General features: G+C 54.3%; 1 protein-coding gene across 2 annotated transcripts in view; it reads right to left on the bottom strand.

Moving 5' to 3' along the window:
- The window catches only part of WDR62 (WD repeat domain 62), a gene marked incomplete at both ends in the record, with an annotated part of 37,033 nt that overhangs the window by 706 nt on the left and 20,507 nt on the right, over positions 1–15,820 (bottom strand). Inside the window, 17 exons of one of the 2 annotated variants that reach the window (XM_084257156.1) lie at positions 459–1,121; positions 1,287–1,347; positions 1,428–1,572; positions 1,688–1,802; positions 2,041–2,175; positions 2,470–2,580; positions 2,961–3,064; positions 3,387–3,514; positions 4,384–4,602; positions 6,634–6,686; positions 8,342–8,475; positions 10,348–10,485; positions 11,088–11,151; positions 11,233–11,344; positions 12,616–12,691; positions 13,534–13,655; positions 13,733–13,800. In XM_084257156.1, coding sequence (XP_084113282.1) covers positions 459–1,121; positions 1,287–1,347; positions 1,428–1,572; positions 1,688–1,802; positions 2,041–2,175; positions 2,470–2,580; positions 2,961–3,064; positions 3,387–3,514; positions 4,384–4,602; positions 6,634–6,686; positions 8,342–8,475; positions 10,348–10,485; positions 11,088–11,151; positions 11,233–11,344; positions 12,616–12,691; positions 13,534–13,655; positions 13,733–13,800 — 2,448 coding nt within the window. Of the gene's footprint in view, positions 1–458; positions 1,122–1,286; positions 1,348–1,427; positions 1,573–1,687; positions 1,803–2,040; positions 2,216–2,469; positions 2,581–2,960; positions 3,065–3,386; positions 3,515–4,383; positions 4,603–6,633; positions 6,687–8,341; positions 8,476–10,347; positions 10,486–11,087; positions 11,152–11,232; positions 11,345–12,615; positions 12,692–13,533; positions 13,656–13,732; positions 13,801–15,820 lie in introns of both variants that reach the window. The other variant, XM_084257155.1, reaches the window with a different exon arrangement.

Below are 15,820 nucleotides of genomic sequence, written 5' to 3'. Positions count from 1 at the left end.
TGTCTCTGATTTCTCTTCTTAGCCTGTATCACTTCACACTTGGACACTTTCCTCAGAATTTTGTCTGGGCATCTCCCCCATTAAAGGTGCTCATTTTCTGGGGCCCCACATGGCGCGTAGACCTCTCCTGCCATGCCTGCTGCTTCCCTCAGCAGTGTACCTCTGCCTGTTCTGCTCCCCGCTCTGGTGAATTCTCTCACCCTCCCGCATTTCTGACTGTACCCAGTGCTTGTACAAATAAATTAAAAAAAAAAAGGTGCTCATTTTCTGTAGTCTTGCTTATCACCATGCCCCATGCCCTAGGGCCTAGAACAAAGCTCAACACGTACAAAGCGCTCACCAAATAGTTAAGTGAACGAACGAATGAACGAATGAATGAATGAGTGGCACAGGCCTGCGGCCAGGTCAAGTGTCTGCCTCTGGCGCTTAGATGATGCCTGTCCCGAGGGTATACTCACCAGGGGAGGGCTCCAGGAGGGAGGTGATGCTTCCAGGGACCCCAGGTCCGGCCTCTGGAGGTGGGGGGCTGTTGGGGTGGGCAGGGAGCTCAGGGGTCAGGAGCCTTGAGACAAAGGCAGAGTTGTGGAGTTTTGGGGTGCTCCCATCCATGGGGTTGGAGGCTGGGCAGCTGGCTGCAGTGGCTGTAACGTTAGGCTGGGTGGCCATGGGCTCCTGTGTGGTGGGCATTTCCAGCAGAGACTGGGGCAGCAAGAGTCTGTCACAGACGCTTGAGAGGGTCAGTGTCAGGTTGGCTCGGGCCTCATGGTTGCCCCAGGAGGGGAGGACAGGGCCTTGGTCCTCACTGTCAGAATCCGGTGCTGCAGTGGTAGTGATGGCCTGGAGCTCCTGGCTCAGGGCAACCAGCTCCCCCACGGATGAGGGTCTGCAGAGGGGCCTGGCCAGCTCAGCCAGATCAGGGTCCTCGCCGTCCTCGAGGGAGATGCTGCATGACATCCTGGCACGGGAGTTGTCTGTGGCCTCCATGTAAGGGCAGGGGGAGGAGTTGCGGCGACCCTGAGCTGGGTCTGGGGTGCCTACGGCTGTGGGTGAGGGAGGATTCCGGTCTGTGAGCAGCAGTGCAGAAGAGGGGAACCAGGGTGCCAGGCCTGTGAGGCCGGGAGCTGTAAAGAAAGCAGTCAGCTCACTCCCCACCCCTGCTACGGAGCCCAGACAAGGGGGCTGCGGTGTCTGAGTGGCCCTTGCTCACCCCACCCGTGGCTGAGCTGGGCACCGAGGCCCATGTGCCCAGAAACCCAGGACTCTCATCTGGGGATGCAGGCACTCACTCAGTGGGTACCAGGCCTCCATGGTCTTGTGGGGGTCCTCAGCCTTCCCTCCAGAGAGGACCTGCAAGCACAACCCAGAGGTGAGGACAAGACCCCCAGCTCCCCATCCCATGTCCCCAGGGAGGTGGCCCCGATACTCACGCTGGTCCTGCCTGGGGAGGTGTAGCCATTTCCAGCTTTCAAAGGGGGCTCAGCTCTGGACTGGCTCCCCCTGTGCTCTGTGAGTTTGGCCTCTGGGGACTTCATGAGGTGCAGTGGCAGCCGAGCGGGGAAAGTGTGGGTGAATCTGTGGGAAGGAAACAGAGCCAGCCTAGGGAAGTCTGAGGGGACACGGCCTACCCTGGGGGGGATTCAGAGAGCTGGAAGGCAGGATGGGGGTTCACTGGCCCATCAGCTCCTACCTGGATGTCTTCTGGAGGCGAGAGAGGAACTGGGCTGAAATGCTCAGCCGGGGATTAAAGAAGTAGTCCTCGGCCTCAGAGGCCTTCACGTCTCTCAGTGATCCGTGGAAGAGCTCTAGGGGGAGAAGCCGAGGGAGCCCTCAGAATCCCCTCACTAGCCAACCCCGGGCCAGGCCGACCCAGGACTGGCAGGCAGACCCTCAGACACTGCCAGCAAGACACAATACAAGTGGAGCAGGGAGAGGAACCACAGCCCAGTCCTCCAAGTAAAATGTATGCCCTCCCACCCCCCTCGCCAGCCCTGCCAGGGAAAGCCCGCCCCCAGGTGGGGCTCCAGAAGGGCAGGACCCTACCCTCAGGGTGGGCATCTGTAAGTGTCTCGAAGTGGTGGCGGAGGAACTTCTCCTGCTCCGGCGTCTGCGGGAGGGAGCTGCTGGGTATGCCTGGCACCTCGGGCCGGGCCAGCTCTTCCGTGGTACCTGGACATCCTAGGGAGAGGCAGGAGGGGAAGAGGCGGACAGGAGAGAACTGTCAACAGCATGAGTCACGGCAGACGCCCTGATGAAGACACCAGGTGCCTGACGATGAAGAAAGCTGGACTCGCCCTCACACACCCTGTTGCCACCAGGCTGGGAAGGAAAGGCTGACGACTCTCCTTCCAGGAGAGGAAGCTGAGGCTCAGTGGATGCCAGTGGGGGGCAAATGCTGGGCCAGCTACATATCCTGACCAGTGCCCAGCCAGGCCCAGGCGCTGCCCTTCTCCACGCCCAGCCCCTGCTTACCTGGGGTGGGGGACACCATCATGTCAGACCGCGGCTCCGGGCCCAGCAGTGGTGGGGAGGAATGGATGGTGGCGAAGCTACACTCCAAGTCGGTCTCTGACTCCCCCGAGTCTGCAGGAACAGATGGGGGTGGGGGTGGTGTGGGCAGTGTCTCCTCTCTCGCCTCCAGTACCTCCACTCCAAGGCTGGGCCCTTACTGCGTGAGCTAGGTAAGTGGATCAATTTCTTTGGGTTTCTTTGTCTCCATCTCGAGTATGGGGATGACTGTTCCCTTCCCGTTTTTATCAACCAGTAAGGTTATACTTGGAGAAGGCAGCCGAACTGGGCTCTCATTGGTGGGCAGTTGGGCTCCAGAATCCTCTGCAACAGCAGAGACTATGTCTGTCTGCAACAGACCCTGAAGTTCAAGTGACTTGGTCAAGGTCACCATCGGTACCCAAGAAGGGGCTGGCTGAACAGACTTGCAAAGACCCTGCCTACCCCTCACTCACCCTCGGGTGGGCTCTGGTCCTTGGAGTCGACAGAGGAGGCCCTGAGGTAGGAGTCACCTTGCTGGTCTCCAGATGCCTCCCCGACCTCCTGCTCGCAGTACCTGCTGCAGTGCCATGGGGGGGGGGGGGGAGAGGGAATGAGAAGACACTAATTAATAAATAACTGGTTCCACCCAGAACCCCTAGATCAGCACTCTTTCCCACTGGGAGCATTGCCTTGCCTCTCCTGCTCCTCTAAAGGAGACCTCTGAACCTCCCCCAGGAACCAAGGTAACTGAGGCCACAGCTGAGGCTGCAGGCCTGGGCTCCCGCCCCATCAGGGCCTTACCCTCTGCCCCACTCTCATTGGCTCACTGGGGGAATAGAGAGCAGTTCTTCCAGTTCTTTCCTCCAACTAAGAATCCCTTTGGCTTGAAGGACACCCACCTGCCTGTCCCTGTGACTGTCACCTCTGCCTCCAGCGAGCAAACGATGAGCTTGTTGGCCTCAGAGGACTCCCTCTGTAGGGGCAGGAAGGAGGAAAGCCCACAGCCATCCCCCTCAGGACTCTCTGACTGTGGGATGAAAGGAGCATGGTTATGTTGAGGCAGCCATGAGGCCTGCAGCCAACCCCGATGACGGTAGCAGTAAAGCTATTAGTGATGATGGCGGCCCCCATAGCTGGGCCTGTGCCAAGTGCCGTGCTCACCAGGGGCTCATCCTGAGGTCCCCTGCACTGCTACCTGCCTCTTTCCAGGTAAGGAACAGGTACGGCTCTAGCCCTTTACGAGTCTATGTGAAGTTCAAGAACAGGAAAACAAACCCCTGGTGAGAGAGACTGGAACAGGCTACCTCGGGTCGGGGTACTGACCGGAAGGCCACCAAGGGGTCTTTGGGGAGGTAGAAAAAGGTGGATGTTTTGATATAGGTGTGTACACAGGCAACAATCCATCAAGTGTGCTCCTACCACTTGTGCACATAACTGAAGGTATGCCACAGGGAAAAAGAAAACTGAAATAACAGAAAAAAAAAATTTGTTTGGAAAAAAACAGAGTAAGTGCTAAAGCAGTGTCAGTACCTCTAAAGGTCCAGGTCCAATTCTTACCACTGGATTCATGCAATAATCTATGAGAGCTTTTTCTTTAAGCCAAAGAAAACCGAAGCTCAGAGAGGCAAGACTTGCCCCAAGTCACACAGCAGGAAGGGGACCGGGGCTTCACCTGCTCAGACTCAGGCCTGCCCTCGGGAAGAAGCTCTTAAATCCCATGGAACCGCCTCCTAAGACTGTCTGCTAGGGGAAGACTCACTGCGTCAGGCCCGGGCTCACCCTCCTGTCCTTCACCATCTCCCATTGTCCTCTCCCCACCCCTAGAGCAGACAGTCAGCCATATTCCAAGCGAGGGCACGGGCCTCTGGGTGGGCAGTTGTGCCAGGCCACACGTACTTTGCTCAGCAGGCCCTCTAGGTTCTGTGGCTCCACGGCATCCACAATAGAGTCCTCCAGGCTCTCGGGCTTCATGGGGGTGAAGTAGCAGTCCAGGTTCCGGGCATCTAGGATGGTCTTGAGGGGCTCCTGGTCAGCCCGCTCTGCCCAGCGGCCATGCGGCTGGTAGCTGCGCTTGCTGTGGAAGCTGGAGCCTTCTGACACATCGTCGTCTCCCAGCTGAGGGTGACGGGACTGCAGTCAGACAAGGGCTTGCCCACTCCGGCGAGGGCAGGGATGCTGCCCCACTGTCATAGGCCACTTGGCTACCTCATCCCTAACATGGTGAGAACAACTCCTGGTCTTTCCTCCCAAAACCTTCCCAAGACCTCAGCTCCTCAGGCCCCAAACCTTGAGGTCAACCCTCATTCCTCTCCCGTCCCCCAGGTGCCAAGCTGAATTTCTCAGGTAAACTCTGCCATCCAGACACATGCATGAAACGGCCACTTCTCCCTGGGCCCCTGGTCCTGCCCAGTGCTGCCTCCTACCAAGAGTGCTCCCGAGAGCCCGGGGAGGGTGGCTGCTTGAGATGATGGGCTTGGAGCCGGTCTGCCGAGGCCCAGCCTCACAGCCTCCATTTGCTAGTGGTGGGACTCTACCCGCTCTAGGCCTGAGCTTCCCTAGCTGTGAAATGGGGAATATGGAAAGCATGAATTCCAATGAGGATTAAACAAAGTAAGACACAGGAAAGCTTCAGGACACGGCCCTCAGAGTAAGCGTGCCGTATGTGATGAGGGGAACTCCGGTACAACAAGCACTGAGCTGGGGGCCTCACAGAGCACGGTCAAAGGCCTGACTGTCCACAGTGGGGGATGGCGTCTAACTTGCTGAATTTTTTTTTTTAAGATTTATGTATTTATACATACAAAAACTGGGGTATGGGCCAGAGGTGTGGGTGAGAGGATTCACCAGAGACAGAGTGGGGAACAGAACAGTTGGATTGACTGAAATACACTGCTGAGGGGAGCAGCGGGCAAGACAGGAGAGGTCTGCTGCACCATGTGGGTCACCTCCCTGGCCAGGGATTGAACTTGGTGCTGCAGTGGCTGCGAATAGCTTCATAGTGCTGAGACTTAACTCCTTGTGCCACCAGGGAGGCCCGTAACTTGCTGAATTTTTTACTTTGATCCGAGATCTGATATTGCTCCTGAAATAAACCCTCAAACTAGGGCTTAAGATTCTGCATTCAGCTTCTAACCCACCAGTTCCTAGCCTGCTGCTCCCCCAAGTTAACCACTACGAGTCAACCCAGGTTTCATCTCAGGCTCTCACATCTAATGGAAGGTTCCACCTTCAAAATCTACCCAAGAATCTAACCACTTCTTCCACCTCACCAACCTCTCCTGCCTGGACTGCTGTGGCCACCGCCCCCCCCGCACCCCCCCCCCCCGTCCTCCTGCTTGCCCCTCAGAGTGTTTTCCCACAGATGTCACAGAGACCTCACTTAGGTCGTCATGAGCCATGGTTCAGAGCCCTCCTTATTCTGGGGAAAATCTTAGCGGAGGAGGACAATCAGGAGCAGTGAGGACAACCAGCTGGGTCCCTAGTCCCTCTCTCAGTCCTTCTCTGTGACTTTGTCCCTTATTCACCATCAACCCAGGCATCTGGGGCTCCCTATGCTTCCAAACACACTAAGCACAATCCTGCCCCATGGCCTTTGCACCTACAGATTAATCTCTCTGCTTGGAACATTATTTATGTATCTATTTATCTATCTATTTATTTATTTAATTTGAACATTTATCATTTTTTACATTTTTTTAGACAATACTTGCTTCCCACTACCTGCTTGGAACATTCTTTTCTAGCATTCTTACTAGCTTGGTTCTGCTCAGATATCTCAGTAAGGTCTTTTCGGTTTACTATAAAACTGTCGCCTCTTCTCCCTTGACACTCCTTATTTTCCTTCTCAATGTCTTTTCCTCCACAGCACTTAGCAATTTCCAAAATACTCTACAATTTACCTGTCTAATGTGGCCACTGTCCATTGCCCACACTAGAAAATAGGCTGTGAAGGTAGAGATTACTGTCTGCCATGCTCATCGCTCTCTCTACCGGGGGCAATGAGACTCCCCTAGGCAAGTGACTCTGAGAATACGCGACGGGCTTAACTGAGCCTAAAAAAAAAGGGTTCCTGAAAGAACAAAGAGCATGGAGGAGGGCTCCCCGACTTCTCCAGCCCTCAGTCATCCAGCTCTCTCGTGGACTCACCAGTCGCTTTGCCCAGAGTGGCAGCTTCCCATTGGTCAGCAGGCACTGAGGATCTGGAGAGACACAAAATTCAGGAGAAGAGAAGAAACTACCCAACAGACAAATAGGCAATGGGTGTAAGCAGGCGGTTTTCCAAAGAGGCAGCACAAGAACTGACAGGCAGCCCACAAGATGGTTGTCTCTGCAATGGGGTACACAATGGTGTTGCCTGTATGACTGACCACAATTAAAATGTTTCATAGGGCCTCCCCTGGTGGTGCAGCAGTTAAGCACTGGGTTGCGAAGCTGCCTGCAGCCTCTGCAGCGCCAGTTCGATCCCTGGCCACCGGTGAGGGTCCCACATGGCGTGCAGACCTCTCCTGCCGCCCGCTGCTCCCCTCAGCAGTGTGTTTCATCAGTCAGCCTGCTCTGTTCCCCGCTCTGGCTCTGGTGAATTCTCTCACCCTCCCGCGCTTCTGACTGTACCCAGTGCTTGTATGAATAAATGAATAAATCTTAAAAAAAAAAAAAGTTTCATATTACCAAATGTGGGCAAAAGTGTGGGGGAACAGTGGGCTTAGCACACTGTTGGGGGAGCAGTCAGCATAGTCCTTCACAATGCTGAGTGTCCAGTCAGGGGGTAGGTCTAACCACCTGGGTATGCTGCTGGTTAAGAGAGTGGCAACCCCTGCTTTGTATCCGCCAACACACAGCTCAATAAGGTACTTTTGAGGGGGAGCTACAGAACCGCATGTGCTGGATGATAGATTTTTGGACACAGACGTGTTCCCGCTGAGGATGTCCACATGGATAGTAATGTTGAGGAAAGGCCTGTAGAGATTCATGCTAAACTGATAAATTGGACAGGAAGCTCGGTGACTGGGTGTGCGGGTAGCAACAAGGATAATTAACTTACTCTGTTGTTATTTTTTTCCAGGCTGAACTCACATATTGCTTTGGCCCACCCATCAGCCATCCAGTTGGCCCCGCTGTCTACTCTAAAAGCACCCATTGCTGGTCATTGCTCCCAGACTCTCTCAGGACCCATGGACCTGAGAGAAGACTGCTGGGACCTTCTGGGAAAGTCTCCTGTCCAAAGGAGATTGCTAAGAGGTTGTCCTCTTCACCCATGTTTCCGAGGCCTAGACTGCAAGGAGCCATCTTTGCAATCGTGAGGGCCTAAGCCAAGGTGATATGCAGATGGGGGAGAAATTTATAGAGGGGCTGCCTGGCCTTTCATAAACTTGTTTAGCTGCTACTCTCTCTTTTGCTTGAGCAATAGACTATTGTCTTTTGTTAATAGCATCCTTTTCCCCTGGACACCCCCCTATATTTTCCTTACCAGCCCTAGTGTTTGCTCAGGTGGTTTGGGATGACCACGATTGAAGTTGGTCAATCACAGTGACTGGCTCAGAAGCAGGTGCCTGACTCACACCAGGAACACTAGTTCAGACCCCCAGACCTGAACTATCGAGGAAGAGGTGCTCTGTTCTCTGGAGCTTATAAACCTAGATCTGTGGGGGATCCAGATATGCCTGAAGCCAATGCTCTCAAAATCTCAGTTCTAAGCACCAATAATTCTGTTTCCACTTAAGTCGATGAAAAGCTCTAGTTGCTAGTGGAAGACTCCCAACTAAGAGGATCATTGAGCTTCCATACACACCAGGCCCTGAAAACACACCAAGAAACCCTGCACCCACAGATTTCACAGTAGGGCCCCTTCCCAAACCTGGATCCAGGCTCTCTTTGGATGGTGTCTTCATCAGCTCTTCCGGCTCACACTCTTCCTCCAGATCATCCTCTGTCTGCTCCCCAAGGCTCAGGGAGCAAATCTCACTGGGCATGGATGTATACGTCTCCCGTCTAAGGCAGGAATGAGGATGGAAAGGGAGACATACAGGTAAATGGGTGGTGGGTAGAACAAGGGTTGCTAGGCTTGGGTTCTTGGGTTCTGTTCAATATGGTGCTGGGAGATCACCTGCCACATCCCTTCTGCTAGAAGCATTGCTCCAATAAATGAGAGAGAACAAAAACTGGGCTCAAAAAATAAGACAAATTCTCCAGGAGCTGTAGCAATGGGACAGCAAGTGAAGCTGATAGTAGCTGGGGTCCTGAGCTGCTGTATCCTGTTCTGGGAAGTGGGGGTGGGGTATAGGTATGTGATTTTAGCTCCTTCAGCGGACAGGAGACTAAACATGCTTGATATGAGTGAGGCGGGCACCGGAGCAAGGACAGTGGTCCATGGCCAGAGTCAGGTCAAGATCAGGAGCCCAAGGGAATGACCCACCCCTGGGTGCCCAGATCTGCAACAGAGCCAGCACCCCCGCAGAACAGAGAGTCTCTGCCGAGGCCTGGTATCCACAGGGAGGCAATGGCAAGACCGCAAGACAGAGAGAGATAGGGACAGATCCTGGGGCAGGAGCGAGGAAAAACCCCCAAACCTGCCACTCAAACTGAGGCCTTCAAATGAAAAAAAATCCCAAGTCAAAAACAGAGGGTGGGGCCTCCCCGGTGGCACAGCGGTTGAGTGCTGGGTTGCAAAGCTGCCTGCACCCTCTGCAGCACCAGTTCGATCCCCAGCTGCTCCCCGGCCACCGGAGGAGGGTCCCACATGGGACCTCTCCTGCCGCCCGCTGCTCCCCTCGGCAGTGTGCTTCGGTCCTTCTGCCTACTCTGCTCCCTGCTCTGGCTCTGGTGAATTCTCTCACCCTCCAGTGCTTCTGACTGTACCCAGTGCTTATATAAATAAATAAATCTTAAAAAAAAAACAAAAACAAAAACAAAACATAGTATGGATTCATACTACATAAAATTGCTCTGGCAGCATTAAAACTTTGAAGTATGGGCCTCCCCTGGTGGCACAGTGCTTAAGCACTGGTTCAATCCCTGGCTACCGGCAAGGGTCCCACATGGCGTGCAGATCTCTCCTGCCGTGCCCACTGCTCCCCTCAGCAGCGCATTTCGTTGGTCTGCCTGTTCTGTTCCCCGCTCTGACTCTGGTGAATTCTCTTACCCTCCCATGCTTCTGACTGTACCCAGTGCTTGTATAAATAAATTAATTTTAAAAAAATTAAAAAAAAACTTTGAAATATATTGAGAAGACTCAAAAAAGTCAAGGATTTTCATTTAAAGAGTAAAAAAAAACCGGGCCTCCCTGGTGGCAGAAGGGGTTAAGCACCACACTTTGAAGCTATCCTCATCCTCTGCAGCACGAGTTCCATCCCTGGCCAGGAAGCTACTCACATGGAGCTACCCACATGGCACAGCAGACCTCTCCCATCTCCCCGCTGCTCCCCACAGCAGTGTATTTCAGTGCATTTCAGTTGATCTGCCTGTTCTGCTCCCCACTCTGTCTCTGGTGAATCCTCTCAGCCCCCACACCTATGGCCTACACCCTAGTTCTTGGATGTACAAATAAGTAAATTTTTTTAAAAAAGGAAAAAGACATCTCAGTTCCACTGGCCCCTCCATGACCACTTCCTTCCCCACTGCCATCTGCACATGTCCTGGGGCTCTCCCATCATGTTGCTCACAGGCTCCTTGCGCACTTGATGTTTCCACTTCCAAACTCTTTCCATGCGTTATCACCCTAACTTTGTACTGCAAGGCCACCTCCCCACCAGGCCGTGGGCGCACAAAGGGTAGGGCCCAGGACCTCACTCCTCCTGGGGCCCAGGGCGCCAGGCATTCCTCTGGGGAAAGGGCAGACTGGGAATGGACAGGTGACTGCAGGACCTGGGCTGGCCGTTCCACTTCCCGTGCTTCGTGTGCTGCTGCTGCTGCTGCTGCTGCTGCTCCTGGTGGTTGATCTCCAGCAAGTGCTGCTTCATGCAGCTTGTTATCTCTGGGCCCAGGTGCCAGATGAACACGCAGCTGCAGGGGCCAGGAGAGACGCAGGAGGAACAGCAACTATGGAGGCCGCCTGACCCGGGAGCACCTGGCTCACCACAGACCCCTGTCCCCGGCCCTGCCCAGAAAACACACCCCATTGTGCAGGGGCTCTACACCCTGGGTGTGGTCAGGGCATCCCATCAAACCAGGGCCTGCTCTGAAAGTCTCCAGAAGCCAGAAAGAGGGCTGTGAGGAAGGTATGTAGTGAACTGACGGGTGTGCCAAAGGGGCCTGCCTTGGGCACCACTCCTGTGCTGAGGATTTCAGATTTTCACCAGAAAAGCTTCAAGGCAAGTGCTATCATCTCTCTTACAAAGGAGCAAACTGAGGCTCAGAGAGGGAAAAAATGACTGGTTCAAGGCCACAATAAATGGCAGACCTGGGATTTGAGCTCAGGGTTGGTGTGACAGCTGGGTGCATCACTGGAGGAAGTTAGCGGGAACATGCAGAACCCTCTGCGCAGGCAGCCGTAGGCAGGGTGCCCGAGCCACCGCTCAGCACACAGGACAGGTTCTCCCAACCATACCCCCGCTCCCTGGCCCTCAGAAAGGTCCAGCCAGGTGCAGCCTGGAGGCCCTGCCCACCTGTCTCCAGACACCGTGATCAAGTGACGACAGTCATAGGTGAACTTCATACCAGTTACGATTTCTGCAAGCAGCAGAGAGAAGCAATGTTGGTCTGCTGAGAAGGCTGCGTGGGGAGGTGGCCCAAGCAGGAAGGCGGACTCACCTGAATGGCCAAACATCTTGGCAATGCACTCGCCTGAGTAAAAGTCAATCACTGAGATACTCTTGTCAGAGCAGCTGGTGGCCAGGAAGGTACCAGAGGGGTCCACGTGAACCTGCCAAGGAAGAGGACCCATGGAATACCAGGGCAGCCTGGTGGGTTGAGCATTCAGCCCCCCACTGCCTTAAGACTGTCTTACGCCGGACACTTGGCACAGGGACCCATCCCAGGTCCATATACCCTGGGGTAGTAGGAACTCCCGTGCCCATTTACAGGTGGAACAAACCACAGCTACGGTCACAGTGGCAGCTGGCGTGTGCCGAGCACTGCACACGTGTGACCGGTCTGATAGGGGCAATTCGCATTTTAGTGAGGATGAAACTGGCTTTAGGGCCTCCCTGGTGGTGCAAGGGGTTAAGAACAGCACTATGAAGCTATCTGCAGCCTCTGCAGCACGAGTTTGATCCCTGGCTGGCCAGGGAGCTACCCACATGGCGCAGCAGATCTCTCCTGTCTCACCTGCTGCTCCCCTCAGCAGTGGATTTCAGTAAATGTGCATGTTCTGCTCCCCACTCTGTCTCTGGTGAATCCTCTCACCCCCTGAAACTCTGGCCTGTACCCCAGTTCTTGTATGCATAAATAAATAAATCTTTTTTTTAAGATTTATTTTTAATTATTATTTATTTATTTATTTAATTTATTTATACAAGCACTGGGGTACAGCCAGAAGCACGGGAGGGTGAGAGAATTCACCAGAGCCAGAGCGGGGAGCAGAGCAGGCAGAAGGACCGAAGTACACTGCTGAGGGGAGCAGCGGGCGGCAGGAGAGGTCTGCGCGCCATGTGGGACCCTCCTCCGGTGGCCGGGGAGCAGCCGGGGATCGAACTGGTGCTGCAGAGGCTGCGGGCAGCTTCGCAATCCAGCGCTCAACCGCTGTGCCAATGGGGAGGCCCATAAATAAATCTTTTTAAAAAAAAAGAAACTGGCTCCAGAGGGGAGTCACTTGTCAAGGTCACAGTCTGAGGAGGCTCTGAGGGAGGTCTGAACCTCAAGCCTGCATGGAAACAACTCCCCAAGTCCAAAGGCTCTGAGAAGGTCGCTACCTGTCCTGGATAACACATGTTCAATGGGGGCCTCCTGGTGAGGGGGACCAGGCTGTTCTATTCCTTCCACCTCTGTGTTGCTACCTGGAGTGAAACCACTTACACTTGTCCTACTTGGGGAAGTGCTGAGGAAATAAAAAGCTCTAGGGCCACCCTCCCCTGCATGCTAGGCTGGAGTGGGTGCTGGCCAACCTGGAAGCCCCTGATCAGGGGCTCAGTGGCCCGTCAGGGCAACAGACAGACAGGGGCCTGTGTGAGTGGTTTGTAAGGGTCCCTGACTCACCTTCAGCAGGGACCCTTCATCTCCCTGGGAGCCCCTGTAGCACTTCTTCTGCTTCCCGTTCATGGTGCTGTAGACTCTGGGGGGAGGGGGAGCATAATGTAGCCAGTAAGGCCCTGCCCACCCTGTCCCCTCTAACCCCCTGTTCCAGCTTTACCCGCCACTGCCTCACCCCTGGCAAGCCCCACTACTGCTTGTTGCCCATCTTGTGCTTGGAGTGAAACCCCATCTCTGATGATGAGATACTAGCTCAGGCTGAAGTCTCACGTGGGGGTTATATGCTAGGGTATCCGCTGAATTAATGCCCGTGCCCTGCCAGGCAGCGAGGCGAGTGCCTGGCGCCCAGTGTGAATGAGCAGAGGTGGAGCTCTGCCCTCTGCACATTCCCTTGCCCCACCCCTTCTTACTCCCCACATCTTCCCACTCTCAGCTCAGATGCACATTCCCCCAGGAAGCCCCCAGATCCCCAGGTGAGGTCAAGTATCTCTCCAGGCCCACGACTCCCTGGGATCCCCCCATCCCAGCTCTGACCACTCCCTGCTGTCATTGTCTGGTGAGGAGTCTGTCCGTCTCCCACTGGACTGTGAACTCCATGAAGGCAGGGCATGCAGCTGCCCTGCTCCCCTCTGTAACCCCCACAGTGGCCATCCCAGATAGGTGCTCAGTGGATGCAAATGAATGAATAGTTTGAGCCTTATCAGCACCTCTCAGTCACCCAGAGACTTCTGGAGAGCCAAAAGGAAGCCTCTGGCTAGGCCTGGAGAAGGTCAGCTCCAAAGTAACACTGGGTCCCTCCACCCCGTTGCGTCTCTACTGACCCGGGGTGGGGGTGGGGGAGGAAAGCATAAGGCTCCTGAGGAGACAGACCTACTAGGTTCCACATAGTCCCCACTCAGAAACCAGTCCAGACCAGTGCCTCACCTCACATTGCGGTCCTGGCAGGCCACAGCCACGTACTTCTGGGTGATGTCAATGTCCATGTCGTATAAAGTGGTCTTCTCTGCCACGTGGTGGGTACGGACAAAGTGCAGTCCATCTGAGCCCTGGCATGGTAGACAGGGCCGTCAGAGGACTCCCCTGACAAGCCTCCCACCTGCCCGAGGCAGCCACCCCACACTACCCGCTGGGCACTGCGAAAGTAGATGCTCTTGTCGGCCCCACAGCTGATCATCTGGATGTCTCTGTTGCCTGGAGGAGGGAGAGGGGTTACATTAGACAGGGCTGGGTCTCTGTAGGGCCTAACAGGCCAAGGATCCTAGCCAGGGAACTGCACAAGGAACTCTTGGAAGTCTGGAAGGGCCTCCTGGAGGAAGTGAGGTGGGTACTGAGTGCAGGCAGGACTCATGAGATTTCAGCTGTGTGTATCTGGGGAGCAGATGGAGCAGGGGCAAGCTAGGTCTCTGCAGAGCAAGGGCAGAGAGAAAGAAAGGCAGGGACACAGAAGGAGCACCATGTCCAACTTGAGATCTGGAAAGGTGTCTTGGGCAGCAAAATGGGGGTGGGACTGAGCAGGGAGCAAGGGCAGACGGTAGGAGGTTCAGGTCATCATGAACAATCAGAACATCCATACATAGCTTGGGCTGGGCTGCGCCTCATGCACACTCTTTCCTGACTGCTTGCGAGCTCGTCTACCTACAGATATAACCCAGGGTTCAAGCGGCACTGTTCTGCCCGGGGCGCAGAGCAGGGCAGAGCTGGGCACTCACTGTGCTTTGACCTGGGCTTCCTATCAGTGCATCAGGCCCGGGGGGCTGTGTGGAGCCCCTGAAACAGCACCTGCCTGCTGCGCTATCACTGTTTGTGCTTTTATACTTTCTTTTTTTTTATACTTTATGTAATAAGAATACCAGATACCACAGAGCTGTGGTAAGGATGAAGAGACAGAAGAAATAGGAAAAAGGGCCTCCCTGGTGGCGCAGCGGTTGAGCGCTGGGTTGCGAGGCTGCCCGCAGCCTCTGCAGTGCCAGTTCGATCACCGGCTGCTCCCCAGCCACCAGAGGAGGGTCCCACATGGCGCGCAGACCTCTCCTGCCGCCCGCTGCTCCCCTCAGCAGTGTACTTCGGTCCTTCTGCCTGCTCTGCTCCCCGCTCTGGCTCTGGTGAATTCTCTTACCCTCCTGCACTTCTGATTGTACCCAGTGCTTGCATAAATAAATAAATAAATCTTTAAAAAAAAAAAAAAAGAAGAAATAGGAAACACTCAGAGCCTTGGTATGACAGCCACCTCCAGGGGTGGGGTGCGCGGGCGTGGCCTGGGAGGGTCCCAAAGAAGGCCTGCAAGATTCTGGTTCTGCTTCTCAACCTGGGGGGTAAGTCTTAATATTTAGCAATGTCAGGAGCAAGGGCAAGCAGAACAATTGCTGGCTGTGGACAGCGGGTGTGTCTGTTCTACTTCACACCTACCCACTGAACTTGACACATTCATTGTTTTGTTCTATAAACTATACACAGATTATATTCACTTGTTTTGATATATGTTTCACACTAGGACGTTAAAACACTGACTCCTTCTTCAGCAGGTAGTTACAATGGGTTCTGACAGCTGGTGGCCTGGGTGCGGCAGCCTGGTCAGGGTAGCCTGGTCATGGCAGAGAGCACACGACCTACATTCTCTCAAATTGGCTGGGGCTCTGAGGCTGCCCACACCCTTCAGAGGTGCCTGAAGGACCGACTCCCAGGCCGCTCCCTTGGCTAGTCATCACCTCTCTGGATCGAGACCATTCATTAAAGGTAAGGTCACTGTTGGCCACGCTGGGAGATTACTGATTTATTCTACAGTTTTTCAAGGCTGTCTGACAAGTTTTAGTAGATGAATTTTTAATAGGTCTTTATTAAGACACATCAAACTTTGTTATGATGTTTGCCCAGTTCCCTCTCACCTTACCTAGAGAGAGGCAGGGGTGGAAGTGGGGAAGACACAAGTATACTTTCAGGCACAACATTGTATTTTAAAAACTCTTCATTGTCAAAACATTAGAGAAGTAAATACATTCTCTCCAGGAAGAGATTCTGCTGGAGGATGGTCTTGAACAAGTTCTTGGGTCCTGACATGTCAAACCCCTACTTGGCCTGCCTTTCCTCCCCTTGAAATCCCTTAAGAAATCACAGGATCTCCATACCGAATCTTTCCAGTCATGGAGGAATCTGTCTTCCTGGTTGAACGTAGGCTTCAGGGGACACCCCTAGACAAGCCCCTAGGCCTGCACCC

The sequence above is a fragment of the Talpa europaea genome (assembly GCF_964194135.1).
Source record: "Talpa europaea genome assembly, chromosome: 16".
In the NCBI taxonomy this organism is placed as follows: Eukaryota; Metazoa; Chordata; class Mammalia; order Eulipotyphla; family Talpidae; genus Talpa; species Talpa europaea.
This window is presented reverse-complemented; position numbering and strand designations above follow the sequence as displayed.